General features: G+C 38.6%; 1 protein-coding gene across 1 annotated transcript; it reads left to right on the top strand.

The window, feature by feature from the left end:
• The first annotated feature begins 2,271 nt into the window (after positions 1-2,271).
• LOC107764537 (cytokinin riboside 5'-monophosphate phosphoribohydrolase LOG1-like) lies at positions 2,272-6,743 on the top strand. The gene is made up of 7 exons (XM_075222026.1): positions 2,272-2,480; positions 3,237-3,334; positions 3,692-3,722; positions 5,036-5,040; positions 5,309-5,403; positions 5,993-6,207; positions 6,296-6,743. Exons 1-7 carry the CDS (start codon positions 2,361-2,363, stop codon positions 6,389-6,391), a joined length of 660 nt encoding a protein of 219 aa, XP_075078127.1. The 5' UTR covers positions 2,272-2,360; the 3' UTR covers positions 6,392-6,743.
• The last annotated feature ends 19,698 nt before the right edge of the window (positions 6,744-26,441 follow it).

Raw genomic sequence — 26,441 nt, 5'->3', positions numbered from 1 at the left:
TTTAATTTTTATTATTCTCTTTAGGAATGATTCTTAGTGCTTAGATATGTCATTTTACTAGTGCGTCAAACGTTATCCATTTACAGATCAATTATATCTTCTTTTTCGGTACTAATTTAACTTATTGAAATTGTTACTTTTGTTGCAAATGATTTTAAGACGATAGATGTATACATGGACTTATAGCTTGTTTGGATGGTCATATATATCATTTCATAATTATCGTATAGTGTTGTTTGGATAAACACAATGTTGGGATACATTGTATCGTTTGTTTTCATCATTTCATGTACCAAAAATATGAAGAATAAACTTGCAACATTACTAAGAAAAAATAAGATACGAAGTAAAATTATTATATAAAAAGTAGGGTAAAAGATAAAATATGATTATTTAATAATATAGAAAAGACAAAATGAGATTAAAAAAACGCAAGGTAACGACGCCATTACACCAAATCCGTCGTTACATAAAGTGATACTTTTTGTCGTTACATAATGACGGATACGATATAATAAAATTAAAGTAACAATCAAAACAAACATTGTATTTTAAGTAACAGTCAATACAATAAAATAGGTAACAACCATCCAAATATGTAAAAGCAAGACAAAAATGGTATCCCTCCGATTAAAAACAAAGATATCTAGAAAAAAATAAATGAAATTTCAAAGAAGCATCCAACGTTGATTCCGTACATTAAGCTTTCACTATGTGCTAAGTTCTTGCTTTTTCTTTTAATCCAAGCTTAATCTTAAGGTGATGAATCAATTATGTCTGCTTTAGCCTCTAGGATTACTCTTCAACTTGTGAAACGCATGCACTTCTGGCTCACCTCGTGTTATTTACACTAACTTGATTTTTTTTTGTTTGGAATGGGCTCTCCACTAAATGATCTCTTTCAAGAAATATACATGCTGTTTAAAAAACTCATATATATGTGTGTGTTTTTTAGCCTAAAATAATATAGAGTAGCACCCCCACTGCCAAACGCTACACCCCAACACTTGTTGGCACTATTTCCTCTTCTTTGACTCCTTTATTGCTTTTTTTTTTTTTTTTTAATTTAACCATTAGGTATTGAAATTTCGTGGAAACACTAATGCTTATATTAGGATATTATGTCACACCCCTTAATGCACGGCCCTTCCTGATCCTATGTGAATGCGAAATAACTTAGGCACTAAGCTGCCTTTCATTGTGTATTGAAATCAACCTATTTGACTAATTTGGATTCACATTATGTAAATTTACTACTCCTTTTGTTTCAATTTAGATGACATATTTCGCTTATCGAGAGTCAATTTGACTAAACTTTGAAACTAAACTGAATTAGGTTAACTTAATATTTTAAAATTTAAATTTAAATATTTAAAAATTATATGAAAAGTATAATTTTTCTCATGTCAATATGGTAAAAAAATTATTTTAAAATATTGATCAAACTTCACAGTTTGACTCTCTCGTCTTAATTAAAACGAGGGAGTAATAAGTAAAAGCACTTCATTTGGAAAAGTCCTATCGACCTGCTTGACTTAAAGTTTCAAGAACCTCACATGGAGTTAGAACTGAAGATCACAAGTAGTACGAAACGTGAACCTATAGTTAACAATGCTAGAAATGTTAAGTTCACTTACAAGGCAGTTGAGGTGTTTGTTTCTTTGCACAAAAGAGGTACAACAACAACAATCCAGTATAATTCCACTAGTGGTGTTTGGGGATGATAATGTGTACGCAGACCTTACCCCTACCAAATGGGTAGAGAGACTGTTTCCGATAGACTCTCGGCTTTCTCCCTCCAAGAACTCCCCACCTTATTCTTGGGGTGACTCGAACTCACAACCTCTTGGTTGGTAGCGAAAAGGTAACTAAGTAGATTTAAGAGATGGAATAGAAGATCGCCTAAAAGATCCATATTTTTGGCAGGTAAGGGGCAATTGAGTAATGCACTTAAGGGTAAGGTTAGGGAGGAATAGATACTTGAGAGCAATGTGAGTGGATGTGGATTTAAGCGCGTCAAGCTTCATTTTGCCAACACTCAATATGGAATGCAAATTTTGTAGGCACACGTGACAATTTAGTAAGAAAATTTCAAGAATACTAAGTACTAGTACTACTTGTCAAAGTTGAAGTAGGGTATGGGAAGGTATTGTCTGAATGAATGGATATTTGCATACTACCCTCCAATGGACCCTACACCCCCCCCCCCCAAAGTGTGGTGGGGTGTAGTGTTGGAGGTTTACTACAAAAAGGCCACTATCACTAACACCAATATATACACACCAGCAAGCCAAGCAGTTAAGCATTAAGCAACCACAATCACAAATAGAAAATTAAGGAAGGAAGTTATAGAGAAGAAAATGGAGATGGAGAAGGAAATTATGCAGTCAAAGTTCAAGAAAATTTGTGTGTTTTGTGGGAGTAGTCCTGGAAAGAAGAGTAGCTATAAGGATGCTGCAGTTGAGCTTGGGAAAGAATTGGTGAGACAAAATGCTCTGTTTTTTCCTCTGTTTCCAACTCTGCATCTAATTCTAGTTGTTGTTACTCCCTCTGTCCTAATCTTTCCTTTATTCTTAAACTCCGTGTCGAGTCAAATATAAAATGGGACTGAGGGAGTACTGAAAGTATGGAAACTATGGATTAACTCTGAAGAAGAATGGATTAATTGTTCCACATATACTTTTATTTCCTATATTATAACTAGGAGGACATAGCCACAACCCCCCCTCACACAGATAATGATGCATGTAATTTAGCTTAAGGGGTTATTTTCTTGCATGAAAAACTGAGAACCTTGAGTCTTGATTGATCACTTTCTTATGAATTCATTCTGAAGGTTCTGTACCTGAAAAGAGCATTCTTGAAAATTTTCTTTGATGCTATGCAAGTAGTGGTCATTAAGTAAAAAAAGGGTAGCTAGGTGTACAAAGCTCCCGCTATGCGCGGGATTCGGAAAAAGGGCTAGACCACAAGAGTATATAGTATGAAGTCTTACCATGTATTTCTGCAAGACGCTGTTTACACGGCTCGAACCCATGACCTTCTGATCACATGGCATCAATTTTACCAGTTACGTCAAGGCTCCCTTAAGTGGTATTAAGTAATATTTAGGAATTGAAGGGCCAGTTTTAAATATATTACCCACCCCACCCCAGCTTTCCTGGTTAAAATTATAAAGAACTACGTGTGATGTCCACTTCAGCTTTCTAACATTACTAGTTTTGCTTATATACAAGGTATCAAGAAACATAGACCTAGTTTATGGAGGAGGAAGCATTGGTTTAATGGGTTTGGTCTCTCAAGCTGTTTACAACGGTGGTCGTCATGTCCTTGGGTGAGTTATGCCTTTGCAAGTGCTAAACTCGTACACATTTTTACACTATTAGATCACATACTAAAAAGTGAGATTTGTAAATTTTAAAAAAAAGTACTCGTCATTATCTATTGTGACAGTTAATATACACTGCTCGTCTAAAATATTTAAATATTTGCGATATTAATGTGTATATAAATTAGTTCTCTTACTTATATATTTCCTTTTTAACCTGAATGAACATGAAAGCACAAATGTGAACCGCTTGCTTTTAGTTTTGACATTGATTGGACTGATCACCTCTGTTAACTATAGTTAGTTTTAATCACACCTTTGGGTCCCTGACTATCTTTTTTTTAATCATGTTCTTGTCTCCAGGGTAATTCCAAGGACTCTCATGCCTAGAGAGGTATGCCTTTTATCATATTACCACTATTTTAATCCTTCCATTTTGTTCTTTCTGAAATTACTTTGCATAAGAGAGGAGAGAAAGGAGAAACAAAGATATTTAGTACTCCATTTTTGGTTCTTATTCTTTTGAATTGTAGTGTGTTTCAATCGTGTGGTAGGTTGAATTTCTACCTCACCTTTATTATCTTTGGACATGGTTTTTGCAATTGTCGGCATGGGCATATCCCTAAAGTGCAAGATGGGATTTTTGTTAGTACTTAGTTTGGTAGTTTGTGGTTTAATTTGCTTGCCATTTTTCTCTTTAAAAAATCCATCCCTTTCTTTGTCCTCTTCCTTTCCTTTTCCTTTCTTCTGGTCCCCCTCATTGTACGAAGATAGGGTCCTCTTGCTACTTTAGACATCAAATCAAAAAGAAAAGATAAATGAGCTAAAGCTAAATCAGTAGTACGATGTTCTTGTACATGTATTTCTACATCCTAAAATACCATAATATGTTCATAAATTTACAATTGCACCAAATTTCACAAGAATCAAACAATAAGTACCATTTAAAGAATTTAAGTTATATATATTAACTGTGTAACTGGTAAAGTTATTGTTATGTGACAAGGAGGTCACAAGTTCAAGTCGGGAAAACAGCCTCTTGCAGAAATGAAAGGTAAGGCGCGTACAATAAATCCTTATGGTCCGGCCATTTTTCGCACCACGCGCATAGCTGGAGCTTAGTGCACCAGACTGCCTTTTTTTTTGCATTAACTGTGTAAAGATTTGTTTTTTTACACATCAGTATAGTTTAACCTATTATAATTGGTCGTTACCAATTAATGTGTATCATATAAATTTACATGTATTTGTTAGTGCATAGAGCTCGAACAAATTTTACTACTATACAGCTTGACCACATGCAATGTTGAGTCCACTAATCCCCCACAATATTGGTGGATTTAGCATGTCATGGTCCATTTTAAAGTTTTCTAATCAAATGGATATTCAAATTAAACAATGTAATGATATAGGGAGTGACACTTATTGCCTAGCCCTCACATCAGTTCCCCGAGATGAGAGCAAGGCTTTAGAAGTTAGAAACCTCATCATCTCCTTTATGTTCTCTTTCTCTTTGTCATTTTGTTCCATTTTATATTCTTCCAATTTTGTCCTACTATTGTTACATTATGTGCAAAATTTGCTATGACTATGTCCTTTAACCTATGAGGGGAGCCTTAGCGTAACTGGTAGAGTTACTGTCATGTGATAAAGAGGTCACGCATTCGAGGAGTAGAGATACCACCTCTTGCAGAAATGCAGGATAAGATTGTGTACGATAGACCCTTAAAGTTCTGTCTTTCCCCGAACACTACGCATGTCGGAAGCTTAGTGCACCGGACTGTCTTTTTAATGTACTTGCCCCATCCTATGTGTTAAAGAAGAGACCCCTACCAATCCTTTATTGAGATATTCACTTTATGTGTGGAGTAGCTAAGTTTTTAGTGGTTTGGATTGACTTGGTATGTGGGTATATTTGCATTGACTTGATTCTTTCTGTTATGCAAAGACTAATAATAGTGGTGTACGGTCTGCAGATAGTGGTGAAACAGTGGGAGAGGTGAAAGCGGTTGCAGATATGCACCAGAGAAAAGCAGAGATGGCCAAACATTCTGATGCTTTTATTGCTTTACCTGGTTTGTTCTCATTCTCCTTTCCAAGATTCTTGCCCATTTTTCACCACATTATCTTTTCTTTCTTTCTTTGGACTTACTATAATATGTTAAAATAGACTGATCTTGCAAAAGAAATATGACAATGTAAAAAAAAAAAGCAGTCAAGTGCGGGGTCCAGGGAAGGACCGGACCATAAGAGTCTATTGCACGCAGCCTTACCCTGCATTTCTGCAAGAGGCTGTTTCCACGGCTTGAACGCGTGAGCTCCTGGTCACATGACAACAGTTTTATCAGTTACGCCAAGGCTCCCCTTTCAATCACAATGTCAATGTATATAAGTTAAATCCATAAATAGTTAATCCAAAAACTTTAACTGAATTGATGTTAATTTCAACTTACTTTGAGGGCTTAAATTGGTCCTTTCAAGTGCAGTACTGTAGTTTCAACTGAATGCTTTTTTTCCAAAGAGAACTTGTGGTTGTTAACTTCAAACTGAAACAGTAAAAGTAGGTTGTCTTAGTGTTTCTTTGAAGGTTAAAAGTTGTACCATTGTGTGCTAATATTTTTACTTAGCCCAAATTAATGAAAAAAAATATTTGCAATGATTAAGGTGGCTATGGAACTTTAGAAGAACTTCTTGAAGTTATAGCTTGGGCTCAACTTGGAATCCATGATAAACCAGTAGGACTATTGAATGTTGATGGTTACTACAATTCCCTTTTGACATTCATTGGCAAAGCTGTGGAGGAAGGTTTTGTCTGTCCTAACGCGCGCCAAATTTTTGTATCTGCCCCTACTGCCAAAGAACTTATGAATAAACTCGAGGTAAATATTATGTTTCACTGACTAACTTGTTTGGGACTGACGCGTATTTGTTGTTTTCGACTCTTTATGGACATATATTCTGTTGCAGGAGTACTCTCCCAGCCAAGAAAACATTGCTTCTAAACTAAATTGGGAAAAGGAGGAGCTAGAATATCCTCCCAAATGTCAGATACCATTAAGGTAGTTTATTAGGAAAATCAGCAGAAGCAAAGAAGATGGTATTAAATTACCAAAAAGAAGAAGAAGAAGAAGAAGAAGAAGAAGATGGTATTAGGAAAATCAGCATTTTATAGTAACATAATTGCAGACATCCTTAACTCTTCTCAGACCTTTCTGTCTATATGAAGGTTGTCAATTGACATTGATGAGATTATTCGTGTTTTGAGAATAGGAATATAGTCATTTTCTTTTATGCAAAGTGTGTTAGTACATGCCTTAGGGTTATGCTCGAATTCTTGAATTTACGACCAAACTATGTTCATAGAAGTCTACTTATTCCATGTATTCTTGATAATTAAAGTTAAATTATTATTAAATCTTAGTGCTACAGGTAGAATTATCAAGAAGATATGCAGAAACTGCTATCAAACAAGATCATTTTCTTATGAGTTCATTCTAAATATAAAGAATATTTACATAATCAAGATACTTAAATGTCAACTACGTGTTATTTAATACGTTTATTGCAGAAGAGAGGATAAATAATATAATGTAACTTGCCAATGATAAAAACTAAATTTATTTGTTTTATCTTTTGTTTCAACTCGGTTGTTGTTCCTTTCCTTCTTCATATCTTTAATCTTCCGCACCCCCCCCCCCCCACTTTTTTTTTTTTCCAATACAAGATATAGAAAAAAGGATACTTGTACCGGAGAAACATAAAACATCTCTATGAATGAGCTATAGGTCTATTTTTCTACTCGATTCTTTTTTTTGGTTTTTCGCCCAATGTTTTTGTTGTGCGGTCTCGAAAGGCCCATAAAAAGGGGAAACGATTCCGATATTTGAACTCAAAATATTTGATTTTTAGGGTGAAAGAATCCTATATATCCAACCACGGCCTTAGGTGGTAATTTTCTAGTCAAATTCATTGGCTATCTATGAGCTACCACTAAGTATATGTTGGTGGTATTGATATTGTCACTTTTTGTTTTCTTGAGTCGAAGGTCTTTCGGAAACAGACTCTTTACTCCTCGGGGTAGGGGTAAGGTCTGCGTACACACTACCCTCCGCAAACCCACTGGTGGGATTTAATGGATGGTTGTTGTTGTTGAGCTACTACTCAATCCTCCAACTTCTTGTTGATCGTAGAATGTTGGAGGGACAAATGAAAGTTGAAATTCGTTATTTAAAATACATCATGGCCAATACATGACAACAACATTTTTAACGGATAAAAGCTTATCAAAGAATAAGACAAAAGAGAAAAAAAGTAAGATTGATTCAGTGACTAGAAAAGGCAAGCACGCATGTCTCAATTGACAAGACAAGAAAATGAAACGAAACCAAGATTGATATCTATAGTTATGTATATGACCAGACAAGAAAATATACGAAACCAAGATTGATATCTATAGTTATGTATATGATTTCCTATAGTTCGTAACTAAGGTGACAAGGAAATTAATAAATTATGTACCTTATTTGAAGTCATGATGAGAGATTTACACGAACCTCAAAAAGGATGGAAAGTTTCTCCTTTTTGGCCTTATGGAACTCTGACTCGAACCAATAATATATAGTAATAGACATCATATTCCACTATTTTGTATATGCTCGTTGATGATGTCTCTAGACTCTAGTTATGGTTTCAGAGGAATCATGCCTGGATATATCATGCTTGTTTTTTCAACGAATTTCTACGCACTAGGTTATAGATACTATAGGGCGCGACTAGGGCGTACGAAATCAAATCAAACAAATTATATATCGGTTTGAATTTGTTTGATTTTGTAGGATTTTTTGTTATATGAATATTATTGAAATTTTACTTTATTAAATTTTGATAAGTAAATATATGTTTAGTAAACAAATATACGATCTATTAAAATATTTTTATGCATGAATTTTCTTAATAACACATGATAGTTATTTTTTAGTCGCATGACAATAATTTTACGTTGATGTACACTTTTAAAGTTAACCGAATTAAATAATTAAACATAAAAATAAATATGAACCAATATACAGAGACGGATCCAGGATTTCAAAAGGGTGAGTGCACTGTTATGAAGAGGTGGATCTAGAATTTACACTTCACGGATTTAACTTTAGTCTCTTACCATGAACTCACTACACTTTTGAAATTATAGGTTCAAAATTATATTCTTTTTAAAATTTTAGTAAGTTTCACATATATATCTATACTCTGTACTGAAAACAAGACCGTTTGGAGTGGGATTTGAACTGCCAATGTCACTTGTAGAGGTGCACCCAATAATAATTGCACCATAGAAGTCTTTGAGCATAGATACGCACACACATATATTTAAATAATTTTGAAGAAATATGATATTGTTATACATGGTTTAGAGAGAGGAGTATGGGTTCACGTGAACTCATACCCCTTAACCTAGATACGCCTTTGCCTATATAATGATATGTTCTATATAATTTTAAATTATCGAAATACCATTTCAAATTCGAAAAAGATATAAGAATTTAATCGATCTTGACATATGAATATGGAAGAACAAAGAAATTGACGCATTTCACTAACACTTGATAAGAAAGTGATCATACAACCCATTATTTAAAGTTAATAAATATGGAGCACTTCATATTTAATTAAATATTACATCCCATAAGAGAATCGCAAATATTTCTTGACATTGTTTAAAGAAAATTCTATAAAAAAGTCTTAAAAGCATATATATAAAATTATATATTTATATATCGGTTTAGTTCAGGTTTTTTTTACTCAATACCAAACCAAATCAAACCAAACTTAATCCAGTTTTTTAATCGGTTTGATTTGACTTTTCGGCTTGGTGCGGTTTTTCGGTTCGGTTTATATACCCCTAGGCATAACGACAATAATAAAGGCAGAAGTTTATGAATTTTGAACTTATTTACTAAATTCGAATAAATTATTTTTACAATTCTCATATAGAAATATAAAGTTTGAATCGAAATTTTAAATTCGGTTGAAGTTGTAACTTTAGTGTGACTCACCCCTAGACAATATTGTCGGGATCACTATGATTTATGAGTATCAAAATTGTTTTCAGCAAGATCGTCAAATACTTGAACCGAGTTGCACAAAGCATTCCAACAGCTCTTGGACTTTGAAAAACTTCCCAAATTTCTATTGTGACAAATTTGAGAGAGAGAGAGAGAGCCGCCCAACATAACTCAATGTTGTTGCTGACTTATGCGACCCAAAAGTACAACATTTTATCCAACATTCCCATCATAAGTTGATGGCTGTTTCAATTTTTCTGCCCAATACAAAGCTGCTAAGTTAAAGGTGCTTTTTAATTTAACAAAAGAAATAGTAAAAATTTAAAACGGGTCACTTTGATTAGAACTGGATTATTATCTTAATGATGATGAGGTTGTTAAGCAATTATTATGTGGCATAGTCAAGGATTATGATTACCTCATTGTGTGCCTCATTTAAAAGCCAAAAGCATCGCAGGCTGAAAAAAGTATTAGCAGAAATGAAACAGGGAAGAATAAATGGTGTTGAATAAAAGTATTGACGTTCTTGGGTTGGGACCCAAACTTGGAAAAAAGAAGATATAAAAAGTTATTTTTAAAAAAAAAACATATGAAAAACATGCCATCACTTCAAGACTTCATATCTACTGTTGCTTCAAAGCAGAGAGAGAGAGAATAGACCAAAGATTCCCAAACTTTTTTTTTGTTTTACTGTTTACGCTTACGGCGGATAACAATTGAATTTATATGCGATTTTAAGAATATGTGAATTAATTCAACACAAATAATCAAGAATGATAGATGAACGAGTTAAATATAGAATTAATAACCAAACCAACTGTGATGTTACGACCGAGCTCGAATTTGAGTTGAACAGTGATTTTGCCCTCGATTGGACCCTTGGTTCGGAGCCAGATATATATGAAGAAGAACAATAAAATAAGAACTTTTTAATAACTTGAAAGCAGAGAAATGAATTTGTATTGACTTGATGTGTGTGTTACAATAATGTGTTATCAAAGAAAAACTTTCCCTCTATATAGTGTGGAGTTTCACCACTAGTACAAGTCTAAAAAAGGTAAAAATTCTCCTCTCTTGTTAATTACTGATCTGCAACCGCCATCGAGCGAGATCCGCGCCATGATAAACGGTTGGTTCCGGATATCACGGCCCTCTATCTGTTGCCTACAATTGTTCAAGCTTGTTCGCCGAGCCAGAAAGACTCACTTTCCGAGCATCGACGAGGATCGAAACCGAGGTTGGTAGGGGCGTTTTGTTCGAGTAAAAATTGAAGATCTGATCCCTCCCGAGTTCCTGCCATTCCATGAGAAGTGGAATGCATCTCGTAAGTGTAGTCTTTCCTTAAGTGTTAATTCCCCTTTATTTTTTCTTTTATCGCCAGTATTTATGGTCGTGTAGCTGCCGCCCGAGTTCCCTATGCAGTCCCCTGGCATAAGGAGTGGATCGAAGAAATCTACAAGTAGATGTCATACTACGAGCGCGCGTGGCGCAAACTTTCGAATGGCATATGGAAGGCATGTTCTCATGGTAAGGCTCTCCCCTAGATAGTTATTACTACGCCCCAAACTTATATAATGCTGACCCCCCCCCCCCTTCTTTCCTTCGTAGGTTTGTCTAAGACCACCGAACTTAGGTCGCTGAATGGGGATGAGGATGCATCCTTACCCGTCAATCCCTCCGTTTCGGGACAGCCAGGGGCTGCAGTGGGGGAGAAGAAGAGGAGAAGAAAGTCCACGGGCTCTCCGGATCCCGAGGCAAAGATAAAAAAAGAGGGCGACTACCCGAGCTCGTAAGCCCAAGAAGAATACTAAGTCCAGGGTACCGGACTCTGTCTTCCTTCACCGGCTCAGGGATGAGTTCGAAGAAGACGACATCTTCGTCGCCCATAGATCGACCCCTGCCGGGGAGCAGGCGACGACCAATGGAAGGGGCCACGAGGCCGATCCTCTTCTGATTCGAGAGGTCGAAGTGGAGATGGATGATATGACCTCCCAAGAAACCGTTCTTGTACTGAAGGATGCGACCGGTGTGATCGATATCATCGAGACGTCCTCCTATACTGAGTCCATGCTTGAAGAGGCCCAAGCGGGTAAGGAAAAGTCAAGCGAAGGAGTTCAGGGTGCAGATGACCCTCTCCACTCCTTCTTCGATGGCATGGACATGTCCATATTGGAAGATTTTTCCGGGCTGGGCGACCTGGAGATCCCGAAGAAGGACGTGCCCTTAAGAGCTGGCGGGCCGAGTTTGAGCCCAAAACTAGTGAAGTAGTTTCCCATCCCGAGCGTGGACCCCGACCGTAAGAGAACAGTCATTCTTACGATCCCGGAGGATGCTCGGGTTCTATCCGCTCCGGTGGGCATATCGATCTACCTACGATGCCTAGTAACCGAGGAGGACCAGACAAAAATAAATGAGGTGGGCGCGCCGAGTCTTTTCAGCGAGGCGCAGCAGGCGCTGAACCGGGTAAGACATCAACACTTTTACACCCCTTGTGAATTTCACTTAAGTTTTGATGTCTCTTACTATTTTCGTTATTTTATAGGCTTCGGTGCTTCACCCTGAGAGCTTCCTACGGTATCGCTTGAAAATCAGCCAGTTCGAGCTCAAAGAGCAGGTCCAAAAGAAGAACATGTACAGACTTCTCAGTGAACAATAGGACGGGGCCATCAAAGACCTCATGCCCGAGCTGGACAAGGCTCAGAAGGAAGTTTCGACCCTGAAGCGGAATATGCCGACCTGGTTGAAAAGGTAAAGGTCTTTAAAGCTAAAAACGAGGAGCTAGTCATGGTGACTAACAACACAACCTCGCAGGTTCAACAGAAGATTGACCTGATCGACCAGCTTCGAGCCGATATAAACGAGGTCAAGGCCATGGTCGAAGGGTGGAAAGGAAGAATGGACCTGTTGGCCTCGAAAAAGGAAACCACGAAGGCGGGGCTAGCATCGGTTGAGAACCAACTCCGGGTGGCAAAGGACAAAGCTGACAAATGGTCTCAGTTGAATGATTCTCCGAGCATAGCTAAGCTCGGTCGTCGTAGAGCGGGATGCCCTCGGTAGAGAATATGAGGCAATGAAGTCCAAATTGGACACAACCTCTGCCTATGCTGAAGAAATAGTGGCCAAATACAAGGCCGATGTGGAGGCAGCCAAGACCCGCCTAAAGAGAAAGGCTAAATATGTGAAGCGGTTGTCCCGAAGAGAGACCCTCGAAGAGATCCATGCCCGAGGTTTTGACCTGTCGGCCGAGATCGAGGAAGCGAAAAAGCTCGATGCCGAGGAAAAGGAGCTCTACGAGCCTGAGGGTGCCGAAGGCTCCGAGGGTTCCGAGGGATCCGAGGGCTCCTACGGTTCTGGCGATGAGTCAGGCCCCTGTGAAGACCAGGCGTAGATGCCTTAGTACTTTTTCAGTTTTTATTTACCCTTATGTATATATATTTTTTTTATTGAGGCCGTTTTTATTGGGCCTTTAGTAAATATATTTTGGAATATATATGAAATTTCCCCTTTTTGGCAATATCGTGTCTTTACTTTTCCAGCATCTTTTTATAATTTCTATTCATGTAATATTTTTGATGCTTTAGCATAGAATCAAATGTAGTTATGGGGCGTTCGTTTTTCGGAGGCCCGAACGGAGCCCGAATTTAATACAACTTTGTTTGCTCGAGGCTTTGAAACCTCGGTGTGACCGGAAGTTTTCAAGATGCTTAAGTGATTTTAGTCGATGCTTTTGTCGAGGGTAACCTTTTAGTAGGTTTCGAGTTTTTGCAAAGGACTTACTTTCTGATTACGAGCTTCGGACGTCTCTGAGTCGTATTTAGGGTGGCCTTAGCCTTTTGTATTTGGGCATCACCTAATAGATTTGGTTCCTTTGGGATTCGGTAGCCCGAGTTGTCCGATCTTTCTTCGGGCGACAGTCCCCGAGTAGGGGTGTAGCCCTTGGGCTCGATAGTCCCCGAGTAGGGGTAGCTCATGGGCTCGATAGTCCCCCAGTAGGGGTAGCCCATGGGATCTTAGGATCCGGAATTGGAGAAGTAAGAAAATGTATAGTAGCAAGGCGGAACTTTCTTTTATTTCTAGTATGCAAGGTACACGATCGAAAGCGTATAAAAACTTGTGCCACGACTATACTGGACTATGTGGGCACGGTTCATACGATCGTTTGGCCCTTACAATGAATCCTAACCACCAAGCCTTAGCTTCTAGCATACAAGGTTTCCCTTGCTACAAACCATAATCCAAGGGTAATGGCCCTCGTATTCGAGGTCGGGCTTGAGAGGGTTCGGATACTATCAATATGAGGTGAACGATCATTGACTTCGGTTTGAGACCGGTCTTTGAATCTAAGTTAGTACGTTTTACTGTTGCCTCGTTAAAAACCTTGCCGAAAAACCCATTTTGGGACAAAATCGGTTCAAGGGAAAAAGAGTGCAACGCGAGCTTTCAGACCTAATAGCCACATCCATCCTTGGCCGTTTTCCTGCAAATGTTAGTCTGATTCACAACATGATTAAAGAGTAATTGAGTTCGTACCTTAGCAGTAGTACCACTTTAAGTGTGTCACGTTCCAGTTGTTCGATAGTTACATACCGTTTCCTGCTTCGAGTTTGTACGAGCCTTTGCTGGTAATTCTGACGACACGATATGGTCCTTCCCAATTTGGTCCTAGCTTTCCCTCGTTCGGGTTCCGGGTGTGTAATGTTACTTTCCTCAATACCAAGTCCCTGATCTTGAAGTGTCGGAGGTTGGCTCTTCGGTTGTACTATCTTTCTATTCGCTGTTTTTGGGCGGCCAGCCATACTAGGGAGGCCTCCCACCTTTCATCTAATAGTTCCAGGCTTGTGATCATGGCCTCTCCGTTTGACTCTTCTGTTGCATATTGAAACCTAAGGCTCTGATCTCCCACTTTGACTGGTATTAAGACTTCGGTCTCGTAGACCAACAAAAATGGGGTAGCCCCGGTACTAGATTTCGAGGTCGTACGATATGCCCATAGGACTTCGGACAGGATTACCTTCCATTTCCCTTTGGCACCGACCAACCTCTTTGTCAAGTTTTAAAGTATGGTCTTGTTTGTTGATTCGTCCTATAGGGTGATAAGGTGTTGATAGTATCTTCTTAATCTTGTGATCTTCGAAGAATTTATTTACCTTACTGCCGATGAATTATTTCCCATTATCGCAAACGACCTCGGTCGGTATCCCGAATCAACATATTACGTGGTCCCAGATGAAGTCAATGACTTATTTCTCCCGGACTTTTCCGAACGCTTGAGCTTCGACCCATTTAGGAAAATAATCGGTCATGAACAATATGAATTGAGCCTTACCGGGTGTCCACAGTAGGGGACCGACGATGTCCATTCCCCGCTTCATAAATAGCCTCGTAAACAAGACCAGGTGGAGTAGCTCTCCCGGTTGATGGATCATCAGTGCGTGTCTCTGGCAGTCATCGCATTTCGTACGAAGTCCTTCGCATCTTTCTCCATTTTGGTCCAATAATAGTCGGCCCTAATTAATTTATGGACCAATGATTCTGCCCCCGAATGATTCTCGCAAGTGCCTTCATGAACCTCTCTCAAGGCGTATTCGGTATCTCCCAACCCCAAGCATCTGGCTAGCGGGCCATCAAACGTTCTCCTGAACAATGTCCCTTCGACCAAGCTAAATTTGGCAGCCTTGGTACGCAGGGCTCTCGATTCTTTGGGATCTGAGGGAAATTTCCCAGTCTTCAAGTAATCTATGTACTTGTTCACCCAACCCCAAGTTAAACTCGTTGAGTTTACTTCGGCGTGGCCTTATTCTATCACCGACTTCATAAGTTGTACTACTGTTCATGAACTAAATTCATCGACATCGACCGACGACCCCAAGTTAGCCAAAGCATCGGCCTCGTCGTTCTGATCTCGGGGCACATACTGCAGGGTCCATTCCTTGAATTGATGCAGCGTTACTTGTAGTTTGTCTAAATACCTTTGCATTCGTTCCTTTTTCACTTCGAACGTCCAATTGACTTGATTTACCACGAAGAGGAGTCACACTTAACTTCCATCGCCTCATCCCCAAGGCTTTTAGCCAATTCGAGACCTAAAATTATGGTCTCATACTCGACCTCATTGTTAGTCAATTTCACAGTTCTAATAGACTGCCTAACTACATTTCCCGTATGTGGTTTTAACACAATGCCGAGATGGTACCCCTTTGCGTTCGAGGCACCGTCCGTAAAAAGGGTCCAAATTTCTGAGGTAGTCCCCGAGGTTAGAAATAATTCCCTTTCGACTTTGGGTATTAAGGTCGGCGTAAAGTCAGCCACAAAGTCTGCCAAAATTTGAGATTTTATGGTGGTTCAGGGTCGATACTCGATATCGTATCCGCTAATTTTGATGGCCCATATAGCCAACCGGCCCGAGAGCTCGGATTTGTGCATGATGTTCCTCAGTGGGTAAGAGGTTACGACACATATGGGGTGGCATCTGAAAGTACGATTTTAACTTTCTGGAGGCGCTTAGCAAAGCGAGCGCCAATTTTTCGAGATGAGGATACCTTATTTCGGCCTCGCCTAGAGTTCTACTGACATAGTAAATAGGAAATTATGTACCTTCCTCTTCCTGGACTAATACTCCACTTATCGCCACATCGGAGACCGCCAGGTAAAGGTACAGATATTCGTCCGCCTTCGGAGTATGGAGCAGGGGCGGACTCGATAGGTATCGTTTGAGTTCTTCCAAAGCTTGTTGGCATTCTGGGGTCTAGGAAAAGTTATTATTCTTCTTCAATAGTGAGAAGAACCGATGGCTTTTGTCCGAGGACCTCGATATGAACCGGCCCAGGTCGGCTATACGCCCGGTCAGCCTCTGAACGGCCTTGATGTTGTCCACCACAGTGATGTCTTTTATGGCTTTGATTTTGTCGGGAATGATCTCGATCCCTCAATTGGATACCATGAACCCAGGGAATTTTCCCGATCCGACCCCGAATGCGCACCTCTCCGGGTTCAGCTTCATATTGTATTTCTTCAATATGTCAAAGGTTTCCTGCAAATGTTTCAAATAGTCCTCTGCTCGCATGGACCTGACTAACATGTCGGCAATATAAACTTTCATTAATGTTTCTATTTGTTCTTCGAACATCCGGTTTACTAGGATTTGATAGGTGGCACCCGCATTCTTTAATCCGAATGGCATTACGTTATAACAATAGGTGCCAAATTTAGTGATAAAAGAAGTATTTTCTTCATCGCTCGGGTCCATCTGAATTTGGTTGTACCCGGAATAGGCATCTAGGAAGCTGAGTATTTCATGTTCGGCCGTCACGGCGATCATCCGATCAATATTAGGCAAAGGAAATGAATCCTTAGGGCATGCCTTGTTCAGATCTTTGTAATCTACACAGATTCTTAGCTTATTTTCTTTTTTAGGCGCTACCACTACGTTAGCTAACCAGTCCGGGAATTTAACTTCCCAAATGGACCCTATTTTAAGGAGTTTAGATACCTCGTCCTTGATGAATGTATGCTTGCCCTCGAACTGTAGTCTCTTTTTCTGCTTAACCGGATGGAACTTCGGGTCCAAACTCAGCTTTTGGGTGGTTACCTCTGGCGGGATCCCTATCATGTCAAGATGGGACCAAGCAAAATAATCTATGTTAGCTATAAGAAATTCAATGAGTTTTTCCCAGAGTTTGGGAGTTAACTCGTGCCCAGGTATACCTTTCGATCTGGTAAGTGTTCGATCAATATGACTAGCAATGAACAATCTAGGAACTCCGTAATCTTCCTCCGCGTCTACTCCTCGCTCTTTCGGTTCGGTCAGGATCGGTATCGGTGATTGCTATTTAATTTTTTCCTTCCTGGTTGGCTCTGTGCTCCTTGATGTCGAAACCACGGGCGCTAGGATTACCTCGTGACTGCGAACATTTCCTTTGCGGCCAGCTGCTCTCCGTAGACTGTCTTGATTCCTTCCAGCATAAGTATCTTCAGTGCCTAATGTAAGGCGTTGTACCTCATGTCCCCTTCGATCACGTAGAATTTTGTCTCTTGGATCGTTCCGGTGGTTTTTACTGGAAGCTTATCTCCCATTTAGTGGTTTCGCATACCATGTTAAATTTGTTCAACACCCGGACCACCGACACTATCTAGTCTTGTAACCTCAACTGCTCTACGACCCTCGATCTGATGATGTTGGACGAGCTACCTGGATCAATCAATACACCATTCACTCGAGATTTATTGATAAGTACGGATATTACCAGCGCATCATTGTGTGATTGTATGATGCCCTCAGCATCCTCATCCCTGAACGAAATGGTCCCCTCTAAGACATAATCTTGGGTGCGTTTTTCCCTTATGATAGAAACTTTAGTGCACTTTATCATTTGTCCTTGAGGGATATCGACCCCCCCCCCCCAATGATCATGTTGATGACGTGTTGAGGTTCCTCTTGTTCGACCTGTTGTTGGCGTCCCTGTTTTTGAAGTGATTTTTTGCTCTTTAGCTTAGAAATTTTTAGAGGTGCCCGTTATTGAACAACCGGATAACTTCTTCTCTCAATTGTCGGCAATCCTCGATCTTGTGGCCGTGAGGGCCATGTACTTACACATCAAGTTAGGATCTCTTTGGGTTGGGTCGGACTGCAACGATCGGGGCCATTTGGTTTTCTTGATGCGCCCGATGGTTGATACGATGATGGTCGCATCAACATTGAAGTTGTATTCTGACAATCTTGGTGCTTCTCTACCTCCGAGCAGCCTGTTGAAACCATTTTTGTTCATCAGACCTCGGCTAATAGACCCTCGATCGCCTCTCTTTTCATTCCTTGTGGGCTGACACCCGGACCCATTTCCTCTTCGGTCCGTGTTGTATGGTTGGTATCGATCTCACACCGGTCTTGGATCATGATCGACGGCTCTCTTAGACCTGTCGTCAGCCCTGATGGGATAGACAGATCCAGATGGGGCTCCGAGTTGATCGTCCTCGCCCCTAATCTTTGATTTGGTACCTGTTGTGTACATCGGCCCAAGTTACCGCCGGGGTACTCTACTAAGTTTTGTTTTTGCTGTTGTGAGGCTAAGGAACTTCGGGGGTTAAGTCCTTGGGTAAACACATGAACGGCCCAATCATCCGCGATCGGAGGCAGGTCCATACGTTCCATCAGGAACCTCGATACGAATTCCTTGAGCATCTCGTTGTCTGTTTGTTTAACCTTAAAGAGGTCCGACTTTCTGGTCTCGACCTTGATGGCCCCGGCATGGGCCTTTACGAAAGCATCTGCAAGCATAGCAAATGAGTCAATGGAATTTGGGGGTAAGTTGTTATACCACATCATTGCTCATTTGGATAAAGTTTCCATGAACTTCTTTAGTAACTTCGATTCGACTTCATCATCTTCCAAGTCGTTCCCTTTGATAGTGCATGTATAGGAGGTTACATGCTCGTTCGGGTTCGTGGTTCCGTTATATTTTGGAATGTCTGGCATATGAATCCTCTTAGGGATCAGCTTGGGTGTCGCGCTCGGAGGAAAAAGGCTTTTGGATAAACTTCTGAGAATCTGGCCCCTTCAATATTGGGGATGCTCCCGGGATTTGGTCAACCCTGGAATTGTATGTTTCCAACTTTTTGTCGTTGGCCTCAATTTTCTTTTCTCCTGATTCCACCCGCTTTGTTAATGCTTCAAGCATTCTCATTACTTCAAGACTGACTCCGGACTCAGCTTCTCCTGGTCTCTCGGTGATCTGCTCATTTCTTCGGATGTTCTCCCGGGCCGGTTCAGGCTCAACTGTGCTGGGGGCGTGGCTTTGATTTTGCAGTTGCGCCATTGACGCATGTTGAGCCTGCAACATTTCGAATTCCGATAGCAAGCACTCCGTTCGGGTCTCGGTACAAGAAGTCCCCAGCTTCGACTTCGATCCCACCCGGGAATCGGGGTGCGCGTTAGCCCCGATTTCACCCGTATACAATCTCTCCTTTTTATATTGATCAAAAGTGGCCATTCAGCGGAGAGCCCCAAGATTACTTACCTTAATTAATTAGGACAGTAATTGTTTTTCTAAAAGTCTGATTACTTTATATTATTACTCTTACGTAAAATCAGTATGTGTACATTACAGCAAGTTTTTACTTCTAAAGTTGATAGCTAGCTATTTTTTCTTAAGTTGTTCGAAACAGTTTTGATAATTCAACCACACGTCATCAACCACCACAGAATAATCAAAATCAATATAATGTCAATTGAGTTACACTCTTGCACCCCACCTGCCAAAGAAACCTAATAAAACAAAATTATCTTCTATATTTACTGATAGACTTATATTAAGATTCCGTTTGGTCAAACTATAAAAAAAAAATGCTTATTTTAAAAAGTGCTTTTAAACAAAAGTACTTTTTGAAAAAATATTTTTGCAAAATAATAGTTTGTGTTTGGCTAATTCGTTTGAGTAGTGCATTTTGCAAGCTCATTGTGTTTGGTCAATCTTTTAAAAAGGCACTTTTAAGTATCAAATTACGAAAAAGGATAACAAAGGTTCAATTTGCAATTAGTATTGTTTAGAAAATAAAATAAATTTAAACAATTATCATAAAAGAATTTAATTAAAATATAAAACGTAAAACAAAAATATATATTAAAAATTTCAGACAATATAAAATATAGTTATTCCAAATCAATAACATTGAATATTTGGTATTACTTATTGTTTACATGATAATTTAAATATGTCAAAATTTAAAATTTAAAATCCACTCTTAGGAATAGGAGAAAGAGAATAAAAATACGATTAAAATAAAAAAGAGAAGAAATGTATAGTAGAAATAAAAGTAAAAGGAAAAGAAAAATGTAAAATTAATGAGGGATAATTTGAAAAATATAAATTTATTGTAAGGTTATTTTTGTTTTGAATAAATTAATTTTCTACTTTTGCTTCTACTTTTTCAAAGAAATTAAAATTTATAGCTTCTCCCCAAATACAAAAAACTGTTTCTGCTTCTGCTCAAAAGTACTTTTATATTTTGCCAAACACCTTAAATTTTTTAAAAATACTTTTTTGACCAAAAAAAAAAAAAAGAAGTACATTTAGCCTCCCAAAGCTCGGCCACACAGGATCGAAATTGCTAAACTAAATAATTTTGGGGGAAAAAGGGAAAGAAAGTTTAAAAAGACTTGTATCAACGTTGTCACATCATTTTCCTTGGAATAACATATGCAATTTGCGGCATTTGCGTTTGCGTGGTTGTCCTTTCCTCTTCTTTATTCTTCTTACTTTACATTTACATTTTGCACACTCAACTCTCTTATATACCATGACAATTACGGTGGGATGAATAGGATTCTTCACACTTTTATAAGAATTCTTGGCTACGAATCCCTCGGAATGGAAAAGATTTTGATAGCGAGCATTTTTCTTTTAATAGATTTTACTTGATATAAATCACTTGATATAAATCCAAATTATTCGGGAACTCAAAACAAATAATAAACACCGAATTAAAATGAAAAGAAAACTCTCTCATGTGAATTTCAACCCAATAAATTGACCACTCAGCTTTAGCAAGAAAACAATGTACGTAACACAAGTCCCCTCTGCTTGTGGACAAAAGAGAAGTCGGTGGATACTTTAATTATAAGAAATAAATAGCTCATATGAGCATTTATTAAGGACGGAACAAATAACTTTCAAAAGTAGACATGTTTGCACTTCTTAACATAATGTAAAATTGCGTGAAAATGACATCAGATAGCCATTTTTAAATATATTATTTAAAATATATTCATAGTTTAATAATTTATTTAAAGATTAGCCAATTTCGCTCAAACTTCAGGATACGGCGTCCTAGAGTTTAAACCTCAAAGTTCAAACTTCAGGACATCGTGTCCTTAAGTTCGAAAATTGTGTCCAAAAGTTCGAATCTTATGTCCTGAATTTTAAATTAGTAGTTCAGAAATTCACGATACTTAGTCCTGAATTTCAAATTAGCAGCTCAAAATTCAGGACACTAAGTCCTGAATTTCCAAATTCAGGATACTTAGTCCTGGAGTTTGGGTGAATTGGCTAATCTTTAAATATATTGTAAATTATGGATATATTTTAAATAGCAGGCTTAAAAGTGGCTATTGGTGCACTTCGCCCTAATATTGTCCGCTTTGGGCCAAGTCTGCACGGTTTTTCCCAAAAGGCCTCACACCATTAAGGAATCCTACACCTCTTATGTAGACTGCCAATCTTTTCAGCTACCAATATGGGACTTCATTCACACACACAATAAAAACATTAGAAGAAACTAGAAGTAATGAATGTGAGATTTGCCCAATAAGACAATACAAGTGGTCCTAGTGTCACATCCTTAGTATTTAACTAAGTACACGTGCGGCACTTGACAACTCGCTCACGATCTTGCACAACTTGCTCATGTTCTTACTATGCCAAGTCAGCCTTACCACACTAAAGATCGCTAAGGGAATGTTAGAACACAAGAGAATTGCCAAAGGAAGCTTTTGTATTAAAGAGAACTTGATTATTTTGCTTGATCGTGAGCGAGTTGTTAAGTGCCGCACGTGTACTTAGTTAAATACTAAGGACGTGACAACGTGATATCAAAGCAAAGATTATGACTAAAGGAATGTTAGAAAGAATACAAGAGATTTCTAGAATGAAGCTTTGTAGGGAACCATGATCGGAATTACCAAAGGCGTGATACTTGCAAAAGGGACCAATGTGAAGGTCCTAAGAGAAAGCAGTATGGCGGTGCACGGGACGCACGCGAGGTGGAAGACTTACTTTGGAGGATGGACAAGTACTTTGAGGTAGTCAAGTAGGATGACGAAGTTGTTAAGGTACGCAACGCCTCAATGTACTTGACCGAGGTTGCCGCGTTATGGTGGCGTCGAAAGTGTGTTGACATGGAGAAGGGGCTATGCAAGATTGAGACGTAGGAGCAGTTTAAGAAGGAGTTAAAGAAGCAATTCTACCCGGTGAATGTGGTGTATGAAGCTAGGCGGAAGCTAAGGGAGCTCCGACAGACGGTCACAATTCGGGAGTATGTGCGCGATCGACTACCTTAATGTTGTAAATCCCGTCATTATCCGAGGAAGATTCACTCTTTTACTTCATGGATGGGTTGCAAAATTAGGGCAAAGCAGGAGTTAAGAAGACATCAAGTAGCCAACGTGGATGAGGCCATAGCGGTAGCCGAGTCGCTCATTAACTTCAAGATGGAGCCTTCTAAGTTCAAAGAAGGCAACGCCGAGAGGGGTGTGGGAGATCATGACAAGGACAACGGGAAAGGCATAGCCGAGATATACAAGGGCAATGGCAAAGGGGCCATCCCATAACGAACAGGGGTCCAAGAGAAATGGCAAGGGGCCAAAAAATAATAGCGAGTACGTGTCTAAGGGAGGGTGCTACTTCTGTAAAGGATCACATCGAGCAAGTGAATGCCAAGATTTGGGGAGGCTTACAACAATGATCGGGAACTTTGCTTAAGCAAACAAGGGTGACACAGGAGGGACCGCCTGTATTGGGGGGATGCGAATGTAGAGGATTCCAAAGCCTATCTTGGCGCCATACAAATGGAGCATGGTGGTAGCAAGAAAATTTGGGCTGGCATAGTTGAAGAGGATGGCAAGTTACAAAGTGATGGTACGCTATCGGACTTAGACGATGCACCAAGCAGAAGGGTCAAGTTTGCCAGTAAGGCTGTGACCATGGAGGGCAGCCAAATAGGGAGTGGAAGCATGTACCCGATGCTTGAGAAGCTGTTAGACTTGGTTGAGTCATGGAAAAATTCAGGCCAAGAGCAAGGAGAGGCATCCGATGGGCGGAGGATCGAGACCATCATTGCTAGCCGTCCAAAGTTCGAATAGGGCAAGAAGAAAGGTGACCAGTACCTTGTAACATGGGAAGACGAACCGCTCCATAGAGCATCATGGCTAATGGACAAAGATCTCCGGCGATGCCAAGATGGGGTGCGCGCGTACGTGTCGATGCTTTGTGCCGAGGGCGGAACAAAATTGGATGAGGGAGAGTGTCATGACCCGCCACATCATCATGCCACGTAGGTGCCATTTAGCATATATTTTTGCCATTTAGAATCTTAAATATGAAATAGACTAGCACATGTGGGAAGGTTCTAGAGAAATATGGGGATTTCTCATGGAAGACCTTAGAACCCTATGGAATTGCTAGGAAAGTCCTTAGAAGATTCTAGCTATGTAGAATATTCTAGAGAAGGGACTTACTTGTAAATAATAAGGGTCTTGTATAATAATTATTATTTACTCACTAGCCTCTATGAAACTAGTATATAAAGGGGGTTATTCATTTGTAACTCATCAAGAAAATAATCAAGTTCTCTACAATAAAAAGCTTCCTTTGGCAAATTTCTCTTATCTTTCTTATCTAACATCCCTTTAGCGATCTTGAGTATAGTATTTTAGGCTGACTTGGCATAGCAAAATTGTGACCGAGTTGTGTAAGATCGTAATCAAGTTATCAAGTGTCGCACGTGCGCTTAGTTCAAGACTAAGGACGTGACACTAGGCCTTAAAAGGAAAGGCTGAATATGCACATTAATTAGTTAAGTGAAAAGGATATATGAAAGTTATAAGCCTCTAACAAGAACTACAAATAAAGACTTGGAAACATATTGGCTTTTCAATTTCAACTTTTATCATATTTCTCTATCAGCTAAAGACACAAACATTATCATGTTTCTCTATCAGGTTATCCGCTAAGGCTAAAAGTAAAAGAAATTCCATGGAGTAGACATCGACAAGTCGAATATTCTAAGTTACTCTTGTGAAGCAACCTCAGAATGATTCCTTAATTAATTCGCCAAAATTTTGGATCTAAAAAAAACATGGAGATTTTAAATATACGAGTAGTTAAGGTATTGTCCTTTAATTTGTATGTTCGGTTTAGATATCACTATACAAAAATTTAAATTAGCTACGAATTTTATCGCTTAATCGTTCGTAGTTAATAGTTTTTTTTGATAATTTATCACTAATCTTATTTAACGATGCGCGTTATCTGTTTGTCTCACTTCGACAATTTGAACACATCCACACACTCACACGTACTACCATCGTACAAGATATTACAATATGTTAGAAAGGATTGATTAGTACAAAGTTGATAGATATTACAAGATAAAGCATTTTGCCTAAAGAATTTGTCTTTCTTGTTAGAGGGATAGGTTTTAAAGAAGATTACAGGGGAAATCATTTATCTTGTCTTGTACCCACTTTTATAGAGCATATTCTTATTTTTGTTGGACAAATAGCCGTGTGTCTATTAAAATTTTGGAATGGCTAAATGAATAAATACTAAATAGGTTATCATTTCATGTATAGCCTAAGATGCCCTTTTAAATTTTTCTCTCCAATGACATCAAAACTGTGTAGCCCAAATGCAAGATACCATCAAGATAGTCTAACTGGTTGTTCCATCTCAAATTTAGGAGACTAGTTTTAGGAAAATCAACAATTTAAATGTACCCAACTGCAGAGTTTCTTGTTACCTTTTTTTTTTAATCTTCTGTGGATAGTCCATTTGTTCAGGTTTTTTCTTTTACTTTTTATAATTTGCTCCGGACATGAAAGTTTACAATTATCATCATTTGCACATCTTTTGTATAGGACCGGAAAAATATTACTCCAAGATAATTGGACATGAAAACGTTTTCCAAAATATTGAAGCCAACCAAATATGAGAAAATTAAAAAATATTTTTCGAAAAATATTTTCTTTCGTACCAAAGACACCTATGTTGGTATAATCAATTCTTTGTTATATACTCGAAAGACATCCCCATCCCATGATTCAACCTCGGTCTTTAATGTTGAGGAATCGTAGGATTAAAATATTTTTCTTTTCTTTTTGTTAAAATCTATTTTTAGTGTAAATTTGTTATAAAACAATAAAAGAAGAAGAGAGTATTGTAGAGAAAAGTGGAGAGAGAATTCTTATTGATTTGGGATGATTTACAATAGAATAGAACTCCCCCTATTTATAGGAAAAAAGTGACTTAGCCACAAAGTAACAAATCCTAAAATCTCTCTAAAATATAGACATTCACCCTAAATACAATTCTATTTATAACACCCCCCTTTGAATTTCTATTCAGCAGATAATGCGCTTCGTTAAAACCTTAACTAAAATAAAACCCAGTGGGAAAAAAATTCTAGTGAAGGAAAAAGAGTACACATGTTTAGAAATGCATCTTTTGGTTGCCTCGTTAAAAACCTTACAAGGAAAACCCAGTGGGACAAAACCTTGTAAGAAAAAAAGAATACAACACGTATTAACTCCCGCTGATGAGAGCATCAACTCACATCTTTAAGCCTTCACATCCCGATCTTGTGCACCATCTTCAAATGATCGTTGGTAGATATTTGATAAAGAAATCATCCATATTAACTTGAATGAATATGTTCCACCTTAAAATCATCATTCTTGATAGATATGTAATATATTCATATAATGTTGTGGAATGGCCTTTTCAATATCTCCGTAGAGATAAAATTCTAGCTATTACATTATCATACTTATAGTTATAGCAAGATACATATGTGCACAAATTGCACTTAGGATGTAGTACTTCATGACCAAGAATTCTATATGCTTTAAATAATTTAAATCCTTCAGGAATTGTCATATAAGTTAAGTCTATAAGCCATATAAATAAACTTTAGATGCATATCAAGTTTTCATGTTATGCTAGACACATAAGATAGATAAAAGTGATTGCACATACCATTGACTTTATACTTTCAGGTGTTTGATCTGGAGGTCAAACACTACATGTCTTTCATATGAAACCAATTCTACTTGAATTGTTTCTCCAGACTTAAGATCCTCACATATATTCGGCGTTATCATAATGTAGTCGACGAACATTTAAATCGGTCCCAACTTCCTTTTTTTCATAAAGACATAACATAGAGATATTTTCATTCATATTTTCAGGTACCTAAACCTCTCCTGATATTTTATGAAGTGTTATGCCATGTGATCTTGTAGATCACTTGCCTCCTTATTATGATCATTTGCTCGTCTTCTTTAT

Source organism: Nicotiana tabacum, chromosome 9 (genome assembly GCF_000715075.1).
Source record: "Nicotiana tabacum cultivar K326 chromosome 9, ASM71507v2, whole genome shotgun sequence".
NCBI lineage: Eukaryota > Viridiplantae > Streptophyta > Magnoliopsida > Solanales > Solanaceae > Nicotiana > Nicotiana tabacum.
The sequence above is the reverse complement of the archived record's forward strand: the minus strand, read 5'-3'. Positions and strand labels throughout refer to the sequence as shown.

Excerpts from the sequence above, each read along its gene's own strand:
- LOC107764537 (XM_075222026.1), top strand. The coding sequence starts at position 2,361 with ATGGAGATGGAGAAGGAAATTATGCAGTCAAAGTTCAAGAAAATTTGT. Across the intron at positions 2,481-3,236 it reads TTGAGCTTGGGAAAGAATTG|GTATCAAGAAACATAGACCT; the intron begins GTGAGACAAAAT and ends CTTATATACAAG. Across the intron at positions 5,404-5,992 it reads TGCTTTTATTGCTTTACCTG|GTGGCTATGGAACTTTAGAA; the intron begins GTTTGTTCTCAT and ends GCAATGATTAAG.